Source organism: Bubalus bubalis, chromosome 11, assembly GCF_019923935.1.
Source record: "Bubalus bubalis isolate 160015118507 breed Murrah chromosome 11, NDDB_SH_1, whole genome shotgun sequence".
Taxonomy (NCBI): Eukaryota; Metazoa; Chordata; class Mammalia; order Artiodactyla; family Bovidae; genus Bubalus; species Bubalus bubalis.
In genome coordinates this window covers 13,708,642-13,729,791 of record NC_059167.1, presented here as the reverse complement: position 1 = coordinate 13,729,791, position 21,150 = coordinate 13,708,642, and the positions used below count along the sequence as shown (strand labels likewise).

The following is a 21,150-nucleotide window of genomic DNA, read 5'->3' as shown; positions in this document are numbered from 1 at the left end:
ACTAGCGCCACTGCTAGAAGCCCAAGAATAGTCATATTCTGGGTTTACTTGGAAGGCAGAGTTAATAAATAGCGTTTGCTTTTAGATTAAGTGCGGTGAGTGAGAAGACAGGGGTCAGGGATGACTCCAAGGCATTTGTCCTGAGCGACAGGAAGAAGGCAGTGCCCTTGACCAGAGGGGGAGACCAGGCTGTAAGCGGGGCCAGTTTAAGGGGAAAGAGCTGGAGCTGAGTTGAGTCACATGAAATCTGAGATCTCCAAACCTGGATTTGACATCCAAGGGCAGATGTCGAGGAGTCAGTGGGTTTGAGGTTGAAGTTCAGGGAAGAGGTGAGACCAGAGATGTAAATCTGAGGGTCATCAGCATATGCACAGCCATTAAAGCCAGGACACTTTCCAGAGTCACTTCCTTTTAGTGAGATTTCCTGTCCTTTGACAGAACTCACATTCCCCAGGGTGGATTTGGGATAGCTATCTGCCAGAGCTGCCTTCTCCTTTGTCTATGTGTCTGAGGTTTATTCTAGGTGGGATTCAGGTGTCTTTTAAGTGAAGGGTCTGCTTCCCAAGGAGGATAAAAAGTGATCTATCGAGATGTTAGGATAAACAGGCTAGAAATATTTATCTTTGATCCTGTCTTTAATATTTTTCTCTGTGAGTGTGTGCATGTTCAAGTGTATGTGTGTGCTCTCTAATACATCTACTATGTGGTTATAGCATATGAGAGAAGTTTATGCTTCTTGAGAATGTGTGTTTATAAACTAACAAAGTGGGAGATTAAAGAAGTTTACAGACCACCAGCTGGATGAAGGAGACAGGGGACATCTGTTGATTCAGGAGCTCTAGAGGGATGGGTGGGAATCAGGGAGTCCTGTGTCTTTGTTCCCGGTGGAGTGAGAGGGACACCCAGCTTGCCTCCAGTAGAAGAGATCCTTTTAAGGGAACATTCTGGTGCCACCAAGACTTGCTGAAGCACCTTCTAGGTCCAGACAGCACAATGGGCATTTTCACCTTTTGCTCTCATATCTTCAGAGGAAGCCTGGGAGGTTGAACCAGAGAATCACTCCCCAAAAAGGAACAGGAAAGGGAGGGTGAGTTGATGATGGGCACAGGGAGGCAACCTTCTCAGGACCCCCACAGGCCCAGGAGGTAGCCCTTACTCAGGTAAACAGGGGAAGTGTCCTTCCAGGATTTCACCTCAAGAACTGCTGTTTTCTAGACCATCACTGCCCCCAAGGCATTTCTGATGGGAAAAAGCTCAACTTTATTCTCTCCAATTTCTGAGTTGGCTCAGATGTTAATGAATCTGCCTGCAATGCAGGAGACATGGATTCGAATCCTGGGTCAGGAAGATCCCTTGGAGAAGGGAATGGCAGCCCACTCCAGTATTCTTGCCTGGAGAATCCCATGGACAGAGGATCCTGGTGGGCTACAGTCCACGGTGTCACAAAGGAGCCAGACATGACTGAGTGGCTAACACTTTCAGAAAACACTCTTCTAATCTCAGGTCTACACTTGATGAAAATAGTCGGGAAATGCCAAATGGTGAGCAATGTTCCCCCGGGAGGGAAGAGGCTGTTGCATTTTCCAAATCTTTCTCTCTCTCTTTTAGACTTCTTTTTAAAGAAAAGCTTCAAGTTCCAACTATTGTCTATGGTCCTCAGGCTCTTTGGTCAGTTCTTTTGCAGTTCTCTTTTCATGGGCTTATGATTATTTCTCAGGCTAGACTGCATAGGCCTCGAGGATAAGAACCCTACCCAGCTCCTGCAGCTCCTTTTCTGTTATTCTTAACCTTTCGGTGCCCTGCACCTTGTGGGTGTTGGATGATGACTTGTAGACCGATTACTCTATCACGGGTGTAAGAGTCTCAACAACAAAATCAAGTGAGAGCAGTGATTAAACAGTTCACAATAGCCAGGATCCAGGAGGAAGGCAGCCGTCACCTGCTCACCTCCATCCCCACCTCAATGCCCTTTGGCTAGCATGAGGCTCCTGGAGTTTGTTGAGGTCTCTGGAACAGGACAGAAATGATTTCAGAAACAGAAGCCTCTCTCCGTGGAAAGCCTGTCTCCAGCTTCATGAGACGTAAATCGGGGAGCCAGTGGGGAAGGTGCAGGCGATCACGTGAGGATCATGGGCAATCACGAGATAGAACATCATCAGGAGAGCCAGAATCCCAACTCGGATGGCTTTGTCTGTGTTCTCGGTTGCTCCCTGCTTTCCATATAAGGAGATTCCTCAAATCAGACTCAGAAGAACATGCTTTGGATCTGGGTCTTCAAACTCCAGAGCTCCTCAGAATCACTGGGGAAGCAACTGAAATCCAGATTCTTGGGCCTCCTCTCCCAGAGAGTCTGATTCAGTAGGTCTGGTGTGTGGGCCCAGGTATCTGCCTTTTTTTTTTTTTTAATATATATATAAACAAATCAGTGTGGGTTGTTCTGGAGACCACACTTAGAGAATTACTGCACTTTTACTTGGAGTTGTGGGTGAGAAATGGGTCTAGGTTCTTTGAATTGATCTGATTGTCTTGAATGTGTTAATTATCCCTTGGCCAGGAGCTGCCTTTTCTCATGCCGCCCTGGTCCTTAGTTGACTTTAAACTGTGGCTGCTTTCCCAAGCCTGAGCTTGAACTGGTATTTTAGAAGGCCGAAGGGACATGCCTATATATTCATTTATTTAGTGAGTGTTCACTGAGCATCTGCTTTGCTCCAGGCCCTGTTCCAGGTACTTCAGTTAAACAGGGTGAATAAGACCAAGGCCTTGATCTCTCTCCTGAAGCGTCTGTCCCAGGAGGCTTCTGGGTCTATATTTGTGTTCACAGAAGGGGTCTCTTCTCTGAGGCTCTAAGACAAGCCAGGACTTTGGGTTAGCCTGTGTATGCTTGGCGCTCATGCAGAGGTGGGTGCTCCACTTCTCAGTTTATGGATGAAGAGGAAAGGAAAAGCCTTAGGGGACAAGTGACTTGTTTTCATAATGGAGGTGCAACAGCTATGGTATGCTTTCAGTTCCCGGCTGTTGTAAGCACTTCACTTAGTGTTCAAAAGGGTAAATATTCACGTATGACCACCCCAGGGCTGCCTCTTATCTACCCTCCCATGAGATCACCTTCTGGGGAGACGGCTGGGGGACGGCATTCTGTTTGGGTGCATTGCACTGGGACAGTGGCTTTCTATCAGGGTTAGGGCAAGTCATTCAACCCGACATGCCTCCATCGTGGCATTTGGGTCAGGCGGGTGTTTATAGCCCAGGTCCTGCTCCAATTTTCTAGAATTTCTAATTTCTAAGAATTTTCTGGAATTCAGTCTAAGCCCTGACTTTTGTCTCTTTAGTGTCTGTCTCAGTGGGATCTTGAGATGTGAAGTTGTAGCTTGCTATAATTTTCCACTTCTAGGGGTAGGTATCAAATGTACCTGCTGAGCAATGGAACATCCTTGGAAGTGGAGAGCCAAGAAGCAAATGGAAGAGGGAGATAGTGGGTTCCCCGATGGTACAGAAGGATGGACGTGACCTCCCTCTCCTTGACCTTGAGGTCAGCCGTTTTCACACCCCTTAAATTCTGCTGTCTCGGAGAAAAGCACTGTCACTCATCCTAGTTCTGGATCTTGCTACGTTGGACCTACCAAGGATGATTAGTGAAGGAGGCAATGGAGGGTATAGGAGAAAACAAGGCAATGGAGAGAGTAGGGGCAGAGGGAAAGCAAAGCTGCTTTGGGGATGACGAAGTGAGCAGTGAGCTAGGCCCGAGGGACACCTTCCTGCCTCTGTCATTGGGAGGGAGTGGGCCGTCTTCAGTTGACTGGTGACTGCCTCTGTACACGGCCCGCTCTGGAGCTGCAAAGGCTGTCTCACACCGTGTCTTAGACAAAGCGCTGGAGACTTTCTCTAAAGGATTAAGATCTACATAAAACTTCTTTCTGTCAAGCATCTTAATTTATTTTACACTTTTGGAACCCTCCAAAGGCCACACTGTACAGTATTGATATTATTCTCCTAGGAATTTGGCATCTTTATTTTTTAACTCCCTTTGTTTAGAGCATATTCAGATGAACAGATGAATAAGGAATGTTTAGGGCAATAAAGTTGGTAGGAAGATGGGCTCACAGTCAAAGTCTAAGACCCTGAGGGTCATTTCTGACCCAGTTGAGGCTCTTCTGGAGCGCGTGGCTTCAGAGTACTCCGTGGGGGTGGTGGCTGTGGGGTGAACACCTGCAGGTGGATGAAAAGTGAGGGCGAGTATTGTATATTCCTCTCCTCCCTTTGGTGATTAGGTTGTTACTGCTAAGAGTTGAACCAGACCTTTCTGCCCTCGAAGAATAAATCATCCCCAGGAGAGTAAATGTCGTCCACAGACATATTTATGATTCCCACCAGCTCTGCCCTTTAAGCTGCTTCTCTGTAACATTTCCCTTAAAGCTGCACCATCCGATACAGTGGTCTCTAGCCACGTGTGGCTATTTATTTTCCAATTAACTAAAATTTAAATTTCCATTTCCCCCTCTCACTAGTTATGTTTCAAGTGCTTACAGCTACACGGAGCTGGCAGCCAATGTCACAGACAGAGCAGGACCACAGAACATTTCCATCGTCACAGACGTTCCTGTTTGACCCCAAAGTCCTTGAGGGGCTAGGACTCCCTCGGCCTGTGTTTGCAGGTGGGCAGATGGGTACCTTCCTTCTCAATGAGCCTGGTCATTGCCACAGACTGAGGGCCACCTGATGGCCAGTCCACGAGTGGAAAAGACAGACTCTCAGGGCAGCAGGTGGCACAGAACCTGCGGGAGCTCAACAGTTGGTAAAATGAGCTACAGTGAAAGTATGAGGACTAATCAACTTAGGGGTGAATTAGATTGAAAGGAAATAGGAGCAGGATGCAGGCCCAGGAAAATACAGCTATTGGAACTTTGAGGTTAAAATCTGGGACTTCATAGTTGAACACCTGAAGGTGTCTTTGTGGTGTCTCTGCTGCTGCTGCTAAGTCGCTTCAGTTGTGTCCGACTCTGTGCGACCCCATAGATGGAAGCCCACCAAGCTCCCCCGTCCCTGGGATTTTCCAAGCAAGAACACTGGAGTGGGTTGCCATTTCCTTCTCCAATGCATGAAAGTGAAAAGTGAAAGGGAAGTTGCTCAGTCGTGTCCGACTCTTCGTGACACCATGGACTGCAGCTTTCCAGGCTCCTCCATCCATGGGATTTTCCAGGCAAGAGTACTGGAGTGGAGTGCCATTGCCTTCTCCGGTGTCTCTAGGTCCCTTATTATAGAGATGAGGAGTTCGTATTTTAGAGTTAGAGTCATTTGTGCAAGGCAGTGGAAGTGGTTAGCCTGTCAGTAGGATCTAGAGCATGCTAATTTTGAATTCTTTGCCTTTTTGTATTGGACCACATTGCCTCTCAAAGAAAAGACCAAGTCCTAGCCTGATTGGCCGTAATGAGTTGCTTTTCTCTTCTGATGAAGACCCCTATCAATGCAAGTGGACTAATTGTCAGGGGTGGGGTGTCTTTGGCCCTGCTAAGCTGTGTGACACCCTAGCTGTAGAAGTTGGAGGGGAGAGGAAGTTACTATTTTTGGATATTTATCATATACTAGATGCTGTGCCAGGTCTTTTCAATGTATTGTCACCTGGGTAGCATATATTGTTTTTCTCATTTTTAACAGATAAAGAAACTGAGGCTCAGAGAAATTTTGAATCTTGCCCAAAGTCCCAAAGCTTGTAAGCAGATGGGATACAAATTTAGGTGGGTGCTATTCCAAAGCCTGGTCTTTGTACCATTCCACAGTGCTGTTATGTGCAAACCTGGTGGTAATGAGGTGAGAGACCTGGGACCCTGGAGAGGAGGTGCACATATGGCATTACCTGTGTCTGAGCATGTGAGTTGGGAGGGATGCCAGCAGACCCCGGGTCAGCCCCTTCTCATATATAGGATTCTCCCAGCCATGTATGTGAGGAGAAAAGAAATAGTTTTGGAGTGGGATGGACAAATGAGGCTGCCAATTTCTTTGGAGCCCAACTGCATGAGTCAAAAAGGGATGCCTTTTTTTAAACTGGTGGAAGAGAAGACTGCCCACCTGATCCCTGCTCTGAGCATGTGTGAGCCCTGGATGCTGAGAGCAGATAAAAGAAATATCTTTATGCTACCACGTTGGGTCCAGATACTAGTGCCAGGGACTTGCTTAATGAGGATGCTAAGCGGCAGGGTTTTTGGAGTTTCTGAAGAAGGAAAACATAGATGGAGAGCAGTGAGATGGCAAGTGCCCACAAAGGAAGAGAGATTTTAGACTTCTCCTTTTAACCCAGAATCTTCAGTAGCTGAGAAGACAAGTTGCATTCATTCTGCCAATAGCTTAAATTCATGGAGGCAGCGGAGGGGAAGGGAAGGCAGAAAAGAATGCTGTTCATAGCTTAGAAAGCAGTTCTCATCCCGTGGATTGTACTGGTTCCTGGGAGAGAAATACCAGCTCATCAAAAGCTGGGTTTGCAGCTGTGAGCCCAAAGAAGAACTGAGAAATCCAGCCACCATTGTGGTAGAGAACAGAATTGCATCTTCCAATATACTGAGTGGGGGAAAGAAAAGCCATCTTGTCCTGAGAGGACTTATCCAGTCCTTCTTAGGAAGGCTTGGATACTCTGAAGATGGCTGTTTCCTTTGCCAGACTCAGCCTTAAAGAACGAGACTCTTTAGAGTGAAACCAAGTGTCTAATCTGGGGACAGAGCAAGTTTATCAGTTATTCACTGCTGTGGAACAAAAAGATTGCTTGCAATAGTAAGTAATTTGTTAAGTCTCATGATTCTTTGGGTTGACCCATTAGTTCTGCCTTGAGTACTACTACTGGGGTCACCTGTGTAGCTTCATTTATTTGGCAGAAAGTCTGAGCTAGAAAATCAAGGTCATTCTCACCCATCTGGCACCTCAGTTTTCCATGTGACTTCTTACCTTCCAGAACCTCTCTGCACAGCCCTTCTCTGCACAGCCCCTCTCTGCACAGCCCCTCTCCAGCAGGGTAGATAGCCTGGGCTCCCTTGTAGCATAGTAGTTGGGTCCCAAGATAATAAAAGTGGAAATTGTCAGTGTCTTTTGAAAACACTCTTACTGGAGTATAGTTGAATTAAAATGTTGTAATAGTTTCAGTTGTGCACATAGTGCATCTCTCATACTTGTATACATATCCACTCTGTTTTGATTCTGCTCTCATATAGGCCATTACACGGCATAGAGTTTCCCATTTTATACAGTGGGTCCTTATTAGTTACCTATTTTATATATAGCAGCGTGGGGGAAGCCTGGCATGCTGCAGTCCTTGGGTTGCAAAGGGTTGGGCATGACTTGGCGACTGAACAACAAAACGGCAACAGTGTGTGTGTGTTGGTCCGAACCTTCCAGTTTATCTCTCCCCGCCTCCACTTATCCCCTGGTAGCCGTATGTTTATTTTCTACATCTGTAACTCTATTTTTGTTTCGTAGATAAGTTCATTTGTACGCTTTTTTAGATTCCACCTATAACTGATATCATATGATATTTGTCTTTCTCTGTCAGGTGTCTTAAAGGCTGACCTTGTAACTGGCAGAGCATCACTTCTGCCATTTCCTGTGGATCAAAGCATGTCTCAAGGCCAGCTGAGATTCATGGGACAGAAAACAGGCTATTCCTCTTGGTGGGAGGAGGGACATGTGGTCATCAGGATGGGACGGATTATTGGGAGCCATATTTGCAGGCAAAGTGCCTTAAGAGCTGTGATAGGATATAAGAAATCACAGTAAGAAATATATATGTATTTGTCTTCACCCCCAGTTCCTGGCCCTAGAGCTTCCAAAACCCTTGACATTTCCTGAATGACTGAAGTGAGAGTATTTTTTGTTGTTTATAACAAGACCCTTTCAACATAACTGAGTCTGTGCTAATGAGATGTCTCTCCGCACACAGCTTCAGGGTGGGTACAGGTTGCCAGAGGAACCAACCAAGTGATTAGAGTTGGAACTTGGAGCCCCACTTCTCAACCTCCTGGTAAAAGAGAAGGGATGAAGATTGAGTTGGTCCCCAGTGAGCAGTGATTTAGCCAATCTTGCCTATGTAGTGGAACCTTTATAAGAGCCCTAAAGGACAAGTTCAGAGAGCTCCTGGGTTGGCGAATACATTGAAGTGCTGGAGTAGCGGGATGCCCTCCCCTCATAACTTGCACTATGTACTTCTTCCATTTGGCTGTTCCTAACTTGTAGCTTTTAGAATAAACCAATAGTAAGTACAGTTTTTTCCCTGAGTCCTGTGAGCTGTTCTAGTAAATTATTAAGCCCCAATTGATAGGTTGCAATATTTAGCACATAAAAATATAGGACATCTGGTTAAATTTTAATTTCAGATAGAAGAGTCTTTTTTTTTAATTAGAGGTATATCCCATGGAATATTTGGTACATATTTACACTAAAGTACTTGTTTTTAGAGATTCAAATTTAAGTGGGCAGTTTATATATTTTTTAAAATTTTATCTTTAATGGGAGGGTAATCGCTTTACAATGTGTGTTGGTTTTATTGTATAACAGCATGTATCAGCTGTACGTATCCATACACCCCCTCCGTCTGGCATCTCCCTCCCCTGCCGCCACCATCCCACCTCCGAGGTCGTCACAGAGCTCCGAGCTGAGCTCCCTGTGTTACACAGCAGCTTCCCGCTAGCTAGCTATTTTACACACGGTAGTGTAGAAATGTGGATGCTACTCTCTCATTTTGTCCCCCTTCTCCTTCCCTTGCTGTATGTGCAAGTCTGTTCTCTATATCTGCATCTCTATTCCTTGGGCAGTTTATATTCTATTTTGCAACTCCACCCTGTGGGAACAGTGGCTCTCCAAGGGAGAGTCTCACGGGGTGACAGGTGGGGTCTATAGAAGTGAATTGGTGTCCTGAAGCTAGTCCAAGCCATGAATATTTGGATAAATCCTCCTAGGCCAGTGCTTCTCAAACTTTGACATGCATATGAATCACCTGGAGATTTTGTTAAGGTGCAGATTTTGATTTAGAAGTGCTGGGATAGAACCAAGTCCTTCCTTTCTAATAAGCTCCTGGGTGATGTGCATGACAGCCCATGGACCACACTTGGAAGAAGCTTGGTCTATAATGTTCAGGGTGAAAACGTTTTTGGCTCTGCAGACCATAGGGTCTCTGTTGCAACTACTCAACTCTGGTGTTGTGTCAGAAAAGCAGCCACACACAGTATATAAACAAAGGAGCATGGCTGTGCTCCAATACTATTTTCTTTACAAGGATACTGGATGCTTGGGGCTGGTGCACTGGGATGACCCAGAGGGATGGTATGGGGAGGGAGGAGGGAGGAGGGTTCAGGATGGGGAACACATGTATACCTGTGGCGGATTCATTTTGATATTTGGCAAAACTAATACAATTATGTAAAGTTTAAAAAAAAAAAAAAAAGAATAGATGGTGGACAGGCTTTGACCAAGCAGGTTGCGATTTGCTGATCCTTGGGCACGATGATTCTCATGTGCCCCTTCTCTAATGAGAATTCTTGGTGTGAGGAAGGGAAGGCTTGCTTCCCCTAGAGTGGAAGTCTATAATTTCAGGGGTTCAGCGAGGATTGCCCTAAATCCCTCACCCTCAAGTACAAATCTCTCTCTGCTCATAATTACTTCGAGTCTTCAGCTAATATTTGGTTCTCTATTGAAATGTAAATTGCCTGAACCAAGAATCCTTTTAAGCTGATAAACAGCCTTTACATCCCAGAATAAATATATTTAGGATCCCTCTTGAAGGAGAATAGAAGAGGACCCTGGGACAGGAAAGCTGAGGCTGTAACTCATGTATACTTTTGACTAGGGTAAGACAGGTGGTCCTTACCTTGCTCTCCACCTTTAAAATATGCTCGCCAATGTCGATAATTAAAACATTCATCTTACTAAAGAGTATTCAGGTGTGTGAAAGAGTAGTCCTTGATCGACCATCCTGTTTGCCTGGGAGAGACAGAAATTTCTCAGGGTGTGAGATTTTCAGAGCTAAAACCAGCACGTGCGTACGTGCTAAGTTGCATCTGACTCTTTGCAACCCTATAGATTATAGCCCACCAAGCTCCTCTGTCCATGAGATTTTCCAGGTAAGAATACTGGAGTGGGTTGCCATGCCCACCTCCAGGGGATCTTATTGACTCTTATTGAACACGTAACTCCTGTGTCTCCTGCATTGGCAGGCAGATTCTTTACCACTAGCGCCACCTGGGAAGTCCAGGACAGTTCCTTGGGCTTTTCCCAGGATAGTTCCTGGCAAGCCAGGATAGAGAGAGGGAGAAAGTCAGTGAGCTCTCAGATGATCCTTTCCCACAATAATGATTTGGTGACAATACATCTCCCCTAAACTCAAAGATGATTGAAAGAGTCTCAAAGGAATATTCATTTTATTTTACTTGAACTTGAAATTGAAGACACTGCTACAAGTGAAAAATATGGAGCCCTCACTTCTATACAGGTTGGGGAATGCCTACATCTTGCAGCCCTCTACATTATTAGAGGCTGTTCAGTTGGTGCTTGCTGGCGGTGAGAGTGGTTTGAATGGTGATCGTAATAACAGTAATGATTATAAATAACAGCTAACATTTATCGGGTGCTTAATGTCAAATAAACTGTATATTTCACATTCATTATCTTACTAAATGCTCTGAGACATAGGTTCTCTCATTTTCTCAGTTTTACAGGAAATTAAATTGTGGTTTAGAGAATTGTTTTGATTTGTCCAGAAAGCTGATGTGCTGTGCTTAGTCACTCAATCGTGTCTGACTCTGCAATCTCATGGACTGTAGCCCACCAGGCTCCTCTGTCCATGGAGATTCTCCAGGCAAGAATACTGGAGTGGGTTGCTTGCCCTACTCCAGAGGATCTTCCCAACCCAGGGCTTGAATCCAGGTCTCCCACATTGCAGGCGGATTCTTTACCATCTGAACCACCAGGGGGTTCAAGCCCTCTAGACCCTTAATGATTCATGAGCCCATGGCACCAAAGCCTTTCCTGGTATTTCTGCCAGCTTCTACGAGCCCTCTCCACGCCTCCTTGCCTGGTATTGTGGGACACATGTCTTTTGATAGGCCATTTAGCTTCACTGAGCCTGTTTCCTTACACGTTTAAAGAAATAGAGGAGGTGAAGTTAGACTGTCCATTTCGCTCCCCATTTCCTCCCTGCCCCCACTTTTGCCACAGTGCAGTTGCTTCATTCTCTAGGGCGATTCTCTACCATCAAAGAAGGTTTGGTGTTGTTCAGTAGTTCTCCCAGTGTTGTCAGTGAACAAACAGCATCACCTGGGAACTGTTAGAGATGCAGATTCATGCTGAATCAGAAACTCTGGGGTAGGGGTCCCTACAGTCTGCTGCACAGGAAGGTTTGGAGAACCTTGGGTGTAATGGAAAGGACTTGGGGTCGCAAATCAATAGAACCAAGTTGAATTTTGCTGCTGCTGTTTGAGTGATGAACTTTCTGAGGCTTTTTCTGAGACTTTCTGAGCTGCTTCTCTAATATGGAACAGCATAATCTCAGAATTCTACCTGGGGTGGAGTCAGTGGTGGAAAAACGCACTTGAAGCATTAAAGCATCATCCTTGTCACTATTATCTGCCCATGGGGCCTGCTTCCTCATAGCACAGGCTCTCCCTGCCTGCTGAGATACAAACCCTGTAGAACCTTTGTTTTTTTGGTCTAAGAAAGGATACAGTGATATTTATGTAGCAGATCACTATTTTTTGAGTGCTTTCAATTTTTTTTTTCAATGTAGTTTTTAAGATTTTTTAAAAGGTGAACTATGGTTGAAGTCTTAATTGAATTTGTTACGATATTGTTTCTGTTTTATGTTCTGCTTTTTGGCCTCAAGACACTGGGATCTTAACTCCCTGACCAGGGACCAAACCCACACCCCTGCATTGGAAGGCAAAGTTCTAAAGACTGGACCAGCAGGGAAGTCCCTCAAATGATTTTATTTAATTCTTATACCAGTTTTGTGAGATAGGATCAAAATGAAGCTGAGGCCTAGAGGGTTAATGACTTGCTTAAGTTGCAACAGCAAGTTTCTAACAAAGTTAAGACTTAAATTCAGTCTCTTGATTCAAAATCCAGTGCTTCCCACTAAGTCAGTGTTAAAACCCGAGGCAAAGGACAGGCAGCCGTCAGCATGAAACATCTCCCAGCCCTTCTCTGCCTCTGCTGCAAAGTGCAATCACCTGGGGAGATTTTGGCTTCCCGGCTGGCACAGTGGTAAAGATCCCACCTGCTAATGCAGGAGTCACAGGAGACCCGGGTTCAATCCCTGGATCGGGAAGATCCCCTGAAGTAGGAAATGGCAATCTGCTCCAGTATACTTGCCTGGAAAACCCCATGGACAGAGGAGCCTGGCAGGCTACAGCCCATGAGATTGCAAAGAGTCAGACACGACTGAGCACACACAAAAGCGAAAAAAAAAGGGGGGGATTTTAAAAGAATCCACACCTGTTATTCTCTGAGATGGGACCCCAGTAATAACACATTGTGAAGTTTGCCAGAAGGTCCAACTCAGCGCAGATTGAGCATCCAGCTTTAAACTCCCTGGAAGTTCTATTCGTCTGAGATGACTGACTTCTGCTGCATGTTGGAAACATCTGAGGAGCCTTAAAAAAATACTTGTGCCCTGCCCCACCCCAGATCAGAGTTGGGATCTCTAGGGTTAGTATTTCCTATTATTTTTAAATTCTGCAGATGATGCCACTATGTAGCCAGGGCTGAGAATCCACAGCGTTATGCCATCTCTTTGGCTCCACCAGGCTCACTTTCCATCACGGTGGATTCTGCCACCCCTGACCCCATCTCAAGAGCCTTCCTTCCAGGCTCATCACTGAGTAAAGAAGCACATGTTAAAAACTTCAAGGCATGCTGCATAATTCACCGCTTGTCCAGTGTGGTTTTGTGTTCTTTTCATTATTCAGGAGAAGCAGCTGGTTGGGTGAGGACCACACCCAACAGTCCTGCCTCCGAGTGTTTTGAAGTCCCTCAAGCAATGTGAGCCAAACAGATCGGCATTTACTGCCAGCCACTGCGCTTCAGAGTCTCTCACTTGGTAAAGTTTCTTAAATAGGTAGCCAGAGGAAGAGACGCTGCCTTTATTAATATTCCTATGGGCGTGTCCACGGACTGACAGCACATGTTCATCAATATACGGAGCGAGCATCCACCCTTCCTCCTGCACATGATGCACACACTCAGAACCTGGGCTGGCACCTGCCTTCAGGAAGGCAGAAGCCTCTGTTCTGATACGGCTGGTTTGATCTGAGTCATTTTGGGGCATACGGATGACCAGATCTTTTGAAACAGGGTCTGAGTCGGCCTTGAAACGCATTCTTCACTCAACATTGGTGCAGGGATAGGTTCCTGTTTGTTATGCTGACCACTCAGCGCCTACGAATACAGCGGTCGCCAGAGTCCAGTCCCCTTGACCCTTCATGGGATGCTTGTTAGAAATGCGGGTTCTCAGATCCCATCATCCTGTTCTCAGAATCTCTGGAGGGATTGGGGGCTGGGAATTTGAATCCTCACCAAGTTCTCTGGGCGTTTCCTCTGCCTTCTGAATCTTGCATGGTTTACAAAGCCTAGATCCATCCGCTTTTAGGAATTAGCAACTGCGACTCTTGGACCGAAGAGCCCTGGGTTGGGAGGGAATGGCTCACAGGGCAAGAAAAAAGGTGATCGTGGCTGCAAGGGAAAGTGACATGGGAGGGCGTGCGCGCGTGTCTGTGTGTGTGCAGACCCGCGCATGCCTGGGGCCCAGCCTTGTGGGGCCTCTGTCATCTTTGCTGCTTAGGTATTCATAGCCAATTGCTCTCATCGTCCCTCACTTTATTAGCTTTTGCCAAGTAGTTCAGCTTTTACTAAGGGCACCCAGGTTTATGGCAGCAGTATTTCTCACCGTGTCAGGGATAAAATATCAAGCTAATAACAGACTCCCCACTAATGTAAATCGCACGAGGAAGGCAATCTCGTTCGGGGAAGAAGTCCTACCGGAGAATGCTACATCTTAAGATTTTGAGAAAGCAGTTGGTGGGATTGGGTACACTTTGCGCTTGCTAAGAAGATGAAATAAATGATTTGTGGTAAGTGGTAGCAGCTGCAGAAAAGAGCGTTTTCCTCCACCTGCCTCTTCCTAAGGGACTAGAGGCTCCCAGGGGCTCAGGCATCGGGCCAGAACTTAACTGGGGGGTTTAGAGACGTCTCTTCTCTGCTTCTCCTCCTCCTCATTTTAGTGCCACTTCTCGGCCTCCACGGATGCAGGAAACCAGTTGGTTTCCCCCACGTGTTATAAAGAGAAACCCATCAGGGGGTGATGGGGGACCTGGGAGGTCTCTTGGCATTCTCTGCGATTTCCTTTCCCTCTTCTCAGTTATGTTCAGGTACCTGCTGAGCAAACCTACTGCAGCCACTTGTTGTGGGGAATTTTAACAAGAAGTGGGGGGTGGGGGTGTGGGTGGTGAAAACAAAAAGCCGGGGTCGAGAAGATGCTGCTTTTCTGTGCGGTCAGCTGCCTGGAGACAGGCCCTGCATGTGGACTTCTGAGTCCACACAGGAACTTCTGAGAGGGTGGGAGCATTTTCTTCTGGAAAGGCTGTTAAAGGCTGGGACTCCATCCTTCTATACATCTGGGGAGCTTAAGAGGTGATATGCAGGAGAGGAGAGACCGGTGCTGGCCGCTCAGTAAGGAGGCTGGAAACTGCTGATGCACACTGAGATCTGAACAGGGGCAGGGGGAAAGAAACATCATCTGATGTATTATCGCCCAGTGCCCGGAAGACCTCAGAGCCACTGGTTGGAGCCCAGCTGCAGCCTTGACCTCTGCTTTTGCCATCTTGGGGTCACCAGAATCAGATACCCATTTGCCCAACACCAGACAATTGGACTAATTCTAGAACTGACTCTAGTATCCTTTTTATCTGCCCCTAGAAGCTGGGTCCCACCTTCCATGACCTCTCTCCTTGCCTGATCATCTGGTTCCAGATCTGCCTCAAGAACTCAGATGATAACTTGCTTTTTTCCACTGGGGAAAACCTGGAAGGGAATGTCAGACTTTGTGTGAGTCAGAGTCAGCCTGAGAAATAGTCTCATTGTCTCTGAAACAGTCACTGGGTCCTGTGGAATGGAGGGGGCAAGTTCACAGCCTCCATTTTCTAGGTGAGGAAACAGGCTCAGAGAGGTTAAGGGGTTACCTCTGCTTGCACAGAAGTCACAGTACAGCTAGGATGGGAAGTCTCCTGAATTTCAAATCGGTGATCCATCCATCAACCCCTGTTCCCCAGGAGAGCCTTTTGCCGCCATTTCACTGTCTGCATACGCGCAAATAGCTCTGCCCAAACCACCAAACCCTGCAAACCTCATGCCACAAGACACATGGTTGAGACACAGATAGCCTGAGACTAAATGTCAGCCATCGAGTGGGAAGGCGCCAGTGGGATCCTCCATCCAGCTTGTCCACTAGCTATGAGAAGAGAAGCAGTCCCGTGTTTGTGTGCCAGGCAGGAAGGAGGGCCGTGCTGACAGCTGGGGTGATGGATGGTGGGGGAGCGTGCATGGGGCGTGAGCAGTAATGTGATAGAGGGTGCACATTACAGGCAATTACAATTTGAATAAATTATCAATGGCAAGAAGTAGAGGAGTAGAAAGCTGTTTTATTAACCCCCTGAAGTTACGTTCACAGCATTTTGAAAAAGTTTATGAATTGCTGTGAATTACGAGCTCGGCGACAAATGCGGATGCCGGGAGAATCCCTGATCGCAGCTTCTGTAGCCGGCGATGTTTTATGGGGATGATTTAAAACAACAGTCTTAGGTATTTTCAAACTTCAAAGGAAGAAGAAAAAGGAAGCTCGGGGAGCCTAGTGAATTCACCTGGCTGTGAGCAAACTTTGCCATAAATCCTACCTATGATTTTTCCGTTTTATCTGTTTTCCTTCTTTTGATATTGTACATTTCTCAGGGCTCCCTGCCTGGGGCTAAGAGGTGTCTCATGCGTTATCCCAGGGACTGTTTTACCAAGTCACTCCCTGGATGAAAATAGAGCTCCAGCTAGAGATAAGACAGTGTCTACTTTCTGGGCTGTTGCTGTGCTGAAATCTGCACACTTCCCCCCAACCCCACCCCACTCCCACTGCCAATATTTCTATTTCCAGATAACAAAAGATGAGTACGGAGCCATTCATTTCTTCTTTAGGACTCCTGCAGAGCTATGCTAATTCTGGCTGCAGTGGTTCTGTTCTTGTGTTTGCTCTACCGCCAAATTAGAAGGGCTGAGGCTTCAGTCCCTAGGGCATGGGAGACAGCGTTCAGCTTGGGATCAGGAGCCCTGGGTTGTATTTGAGACCCGGCACAGCCTGGCTGTGGACTTGGTCTATCAGAAGCCTGTGACTGCCCCACAGGTAAACCAGGTAAAAATGTCCGACCTCCCTTGGGTGGGTGGGAAGTGAGAGAAGGGAGATTTCAAAGAGGGTGAAGTAGTTGCAGAGAGGTTTTTGTGGAGAGGGCAGAAGGGTGCTAGAATGATAGGTGCTCTTCACGTGTTATTTATCTCGTAATCCTGTGGTGCGTGCTAAGTCGCTTCAGTGGTGTCCGATTCCTTGTGACCCCATGGAGTGTAGCCCTTCAGGCCAGGCAAGAATACTGGAGTGGGTTGCCATGCCCTCCTCCAGGGGATCTTCCTGACCCAGGGATCGAACCCCTGTCTCTTACGTCTCCTGCATTGGCAGGCTGGTTCTTTACCACTAGTGCCACCTGGGAATCCCATAATCCTGTGGGGGGAGGTATATCTTATTCCCAGTTTAGAAATGAGGAAGCTGAAGTTCTGAGAGTTCGAGTAAACTGCTTTAGGAAAAACACCTTGGGAGTGATCGGAACCTAGGTGCATTGGCTCCCAAACTCACGCCTCCCACCACGCCAGGTCCTCTGTGTCTACACAGAGCTAACCGTCAGCATCCCCTGGGGTGCCACCTGGAAGCAGGGCAGCACGTGCTGCTTCTGGGCACGTCCTAGACCTGTGCCTCCAGAGGCTGCAGGTTAACAAGCTCCCCAGGTGATTCCTAGGCATATTAAAAGTTGAGAAGTACCAGCCTAGTAGATGAGAACTGAGGTCAAAGCAAAGTCAAACTGAGGTCAAAGCAAAAAGGTGTTGTGTGCTCAGTTTATGGGGAGGGAAGAATTTTTGACCATGTGTGAAGGGAAAAAGTATATTCTGGTGCAGTTCTGGTAATTTGCACCATCTACGTGCTTGCAGAGGATCCTCTCCGCCTCGCATCCCATAGTGGTCAGGAGAGCCCAGGGAAGGGGAGAAAACAGGCTCTGGGTGACGAGTGAAGTGGCCCACACTTACCCTCCAGTCACGTCGTTTGGGACAGTTGTGATAACACACGGGACTGGAGGCACGAAACCTTTGTTTAAATCAGAATCCTCCACGTGTTGGCCAGGCTGCCACCGGACAGTCCCGGGTCTTTGTTTCCTCTTTTGTCCCACGTGGTGGTAGCACCTCCTTCACTGGGTTATGGTGAGGATTAATCAAGATGTGGAAGTGCCCAGCACAGTATCTGGCTCAACACATGTTCCATGAGGCCCAACGCCCATCTTATTAGGTGTGACCTGGAAGTTTGCTCAGGGAACAGGGAAAAAACTAAAGTCTTTTTCTCAATCTTCACCCTTCCCGGGTGCTTCTTGCCGATGGGGAAGGTGTTACCTTGGAGTCCGGCCTGGATGTCCTCCTGTAGGACAGTGCTTCTCAAAGCGTGGTCCCTGGCCCAACAGTGACTCCATCACTTGGGAAACTGTTGGAAATGCAGCATCTCAGGCCCCTTCCTTTTGACCTGCCAAGTCAGAAACTCTGGGATGGGACTCACCAGTCTGTTCTTCACAAGTTCTCTCGGGATCTGAGAACCAGCATTTTAAGGGGCTTGGAGATCAGACATCTGAGAAGTGCCCTCTGGTGGTGGGGTATTGGTTTGTTCTTGACTCTGGAGCATGTCCTTTGCAGCAGACCCCAAGTACTCCGGTGGGCCCTGAGGCCGTGTTACAATTAAATGATCACTTAGAGGCAGTCACTGTGCGGAGGGCACACAGGCAGCCAATTCATTAACTGAGAGCAACTTCTTGCAAATTAAAAAATGTTAATGATCAGTTTTGAAGCATTGAGAGCCTATCAGGGACCACATGCCTGGAATGAGCATTTACCATATGGTGACTTTGAAAGCTAATATTGATTCTCATTATTTTAAATGATTACAAACATTGCAGGTGTTTTGTAATAATCTCCATTGTCTAATTAGAACATGCGTGAAGCGAGCCCATTCCGCCCGCTAACGAATACTGATTTGAATGGCAGAGCCCTGGGGCAGGGGAAGGACTGGGACTGTCTGGCCAAGTTGCCAGCCAGTGCCAGGCCCCCCTTCTCCCTAAATTATTGGTCCTGAGGATACAGGGTATCTTGACAGGCAGGCACCCGTGGGGGCCCCCAGCCTGGTCTGGGCCCGTTCCCACCTTCAGTGTCTACTCGCATCGGGCAGTAAGCCGGGATGTGTGAAATGAATGTGAGGACCTCTGTGGCCTTTTCTTCTTTTATCATTTCCCATTTCTCTTCTTTCCTGTTTCCTACCTCTTGTTCATTGTAAAGCAACTCTATGTCTAAGTGCTTTAAGGGAAATCTGCTGGGAATGGGTTCTACGTTAGATTTGAGTTGCCCATGTCATACCCAGATCTGGTTATAGGCTTCAGGTTGCTTCATGTCTAATAGTGTCTCTCCCACAAGACTGGAAACTCCCTGAAGACCAGGCCTATGTCCAGTCTTACTTTACGTTCTCCCACAAGACCCAGCAAGTGCATTGTAATACCCCACAAGGGAGGGCTATGGTTATTATCGATAATCCTAGTCATTACAGAACGAATGAGTAAAACCACACTTAGGTTGGTACTTTGTGCTCCGTGGGTGTTTCCTGTGTGCTGGGATGTTTTAATTTATTAATCTGACACAATTTAGTGAGCATTCATTAAGGCACAAGGGAAAGAACTTTATGAGACTTGGTTTCTGAGACTGGATGCGTAGTCTCCCTGGGGAGAGGGTGGTTAGGATGCGACGTGCTAATTGCAGAAATGGTTTGCACGGGGCTCTCAGGGAGGCTGGGGAAGGAGCCCTGAATGCAGGAAGGAGGTGATGTCTTGAGTCCAGCGTTGAAGAGCAAACCGTAATGAAGTGGGGAGATGAGCAGGGGGAGAGTGTTCTACAAGCTCATGAAAGTTGGGGCCCTTGGACGGCAGTGGGGCCAGAGCCCCGGGTGTGTGTGTAGTGAGGGGCAGGGACTGCGGCGTCTGGGGCCAACAGACGTGGGACCTCAGACATGGAGGACTTTGTCTGCCATGCAAAGAAGCGAGGGTTTTATCCGAAAGCTAAGGATCCGTGTGAAGAGAGTTGGATTTGAATTTCCTTTTATAGATTTTGAAGATTTGTATTTCAGAAAAATCACCCTGGTAACATTGTAGAGGTGGAAACTGGAAGCAGGGAGACCAGTAACAGCCTGTTGGAGAAGAGACGAGAGTCTGAGCTGAGGCAGAGATGGAGGAAATAGAATGTAGACATATTTAGGGTGTGAGGGTTTACATTTAATATAAGAACATTGTTTGCTTTTCTTTTCTTGGTTATAAACACATTAAAATAGAAAAGCCTGGAGAATACTCTTAAAAACACCTGTATCCATTACCCAGCATGGACAGATATTTACATTTTGTCATATTTGCTTCTGATCTGCTTTTTATTATAAACATTTTAAAATTACAAATTAAATTTCTCTGTTTAGTTCCATCCACTATCTCACTGCCAGGGGCATCCATTGTTAAAAATCTGGTACGTGTTCTTGTTGTCCAAGCTTTTCTATGTTAGTTTCATACTTAAGTGTTCATAAACACTATATAGTATTTATGGAAATGGTTATCATTGTTTTCTGCAAATTGGTTTTGTGTGTGTGTGGATACATTTAGCTCTAGTTTATCCATTTTGTCTGCTGAACAGTATTTCATCTTATGACTATGTATTCTTTCTTGTTCTAGTGGACATTTAGAATGTTTGGTTATTTGCATTGGGAAGCATTTCAGTTAGGAGAAGCAATGCACACTTCTCCTGTGCACGTGTTTGAAGATCTTTCTATGCTGTGTACCACATGTGTGATTGCTGGTCTTAAGGAACACCCATTTCAAATTTAGCACGTGTTGCCAAAGACTCTCAGGTTTGATCGTTCCAGTTTAAACTCCCACCATCAACGGACAGTCCATTTCTCCATTTCCTCTCCAATACTTGTTATTATGGACCTTACGAAGGTTGCCACTTTGATGTGACTAGTTTTTCTTTGCATTTCTTTAATTATCACATGTAGTCAGAAACTTTTCATGTGTTCTTGCCTGGAGAATCCCAGGGACAGCAGAGCCTGGTGTGCTGCCGTCTGAGGGGTCGCACAGAGTCGGACACGACTAAAGTTTGACTTAGCAGCAGCAGCAGCAGCTTTAAAGTTTCCTTTTCTATGTGTTACTTGCTTATATTAGTACCTTTTGCTCATTTTCTTTTGGGTTGCAACTTTTTTTTCCTTTTTGTTTTATTGAGATATAATTGATGTAAGCACTGTGTAAGTTAAAGGTGTACGTATAATGATTTGACTTATATACATCATGAAGTAATTACCACGATAAGTTTAGTGAGCATCCATCATCTCATATATATATACAAAATTAAAGAAACTTTAAAAAATTTCTTATGATAACTCTTAAGATTTACTCTTTTTTAAAAAACTTTTGCTTCATCTCTTTTTGCTATGCTGGGTCTTCATTGCTGCACGTGGCTTTCTCTGGTTCTGACGAGCAGGGGCTATTCTCTAGTTGCAGAACATGGACTCTAGGGTGTAGTTGTGGCCCGCGGGCTCAGTAGTTCAGGCTTCTGGACTCTAGAGTGCAGGTGAGTGGTTGTGGCACACGGGCTTAGTTGTCCCGTGGCATGTGGACTCTTCTGAGCAGGGATCGAACCCTAATCCCCTGCATTGGCAGATGGATTTTTAACTACTGGGCCATCAGGGAAGTCCAGTATTTACTCTCTTAACAACTGTCATGTATAATGTACAGCAGTGTAAAGAACGTTTATCAT

The 21,150-nt window shown here is 46.3% G+C and overlaps 1 protein-coding gene across 1 annotated transcript in view; it reads left to right on the top strand.

The window, feature by feature from the left end:
• NRXN3 (neurexin 3) overlaps nt 1-21,150 on the top strand; it is a 1,822,863-nt gene that overhangs the window by 174,163 nt on the left and 1,627,550 nt on the right. Inside the window, exon 5 of the mRNA XM_044924683.2 lies at nt 9,968-9,981. Within this exon, the coding sequence (XP_044780618.2) occupies nt 9,968-9,981 (14 nt within the window). The remainder of the gene's footprint in view (nt 1-9,967; nt 9,982-21,150) is intronic.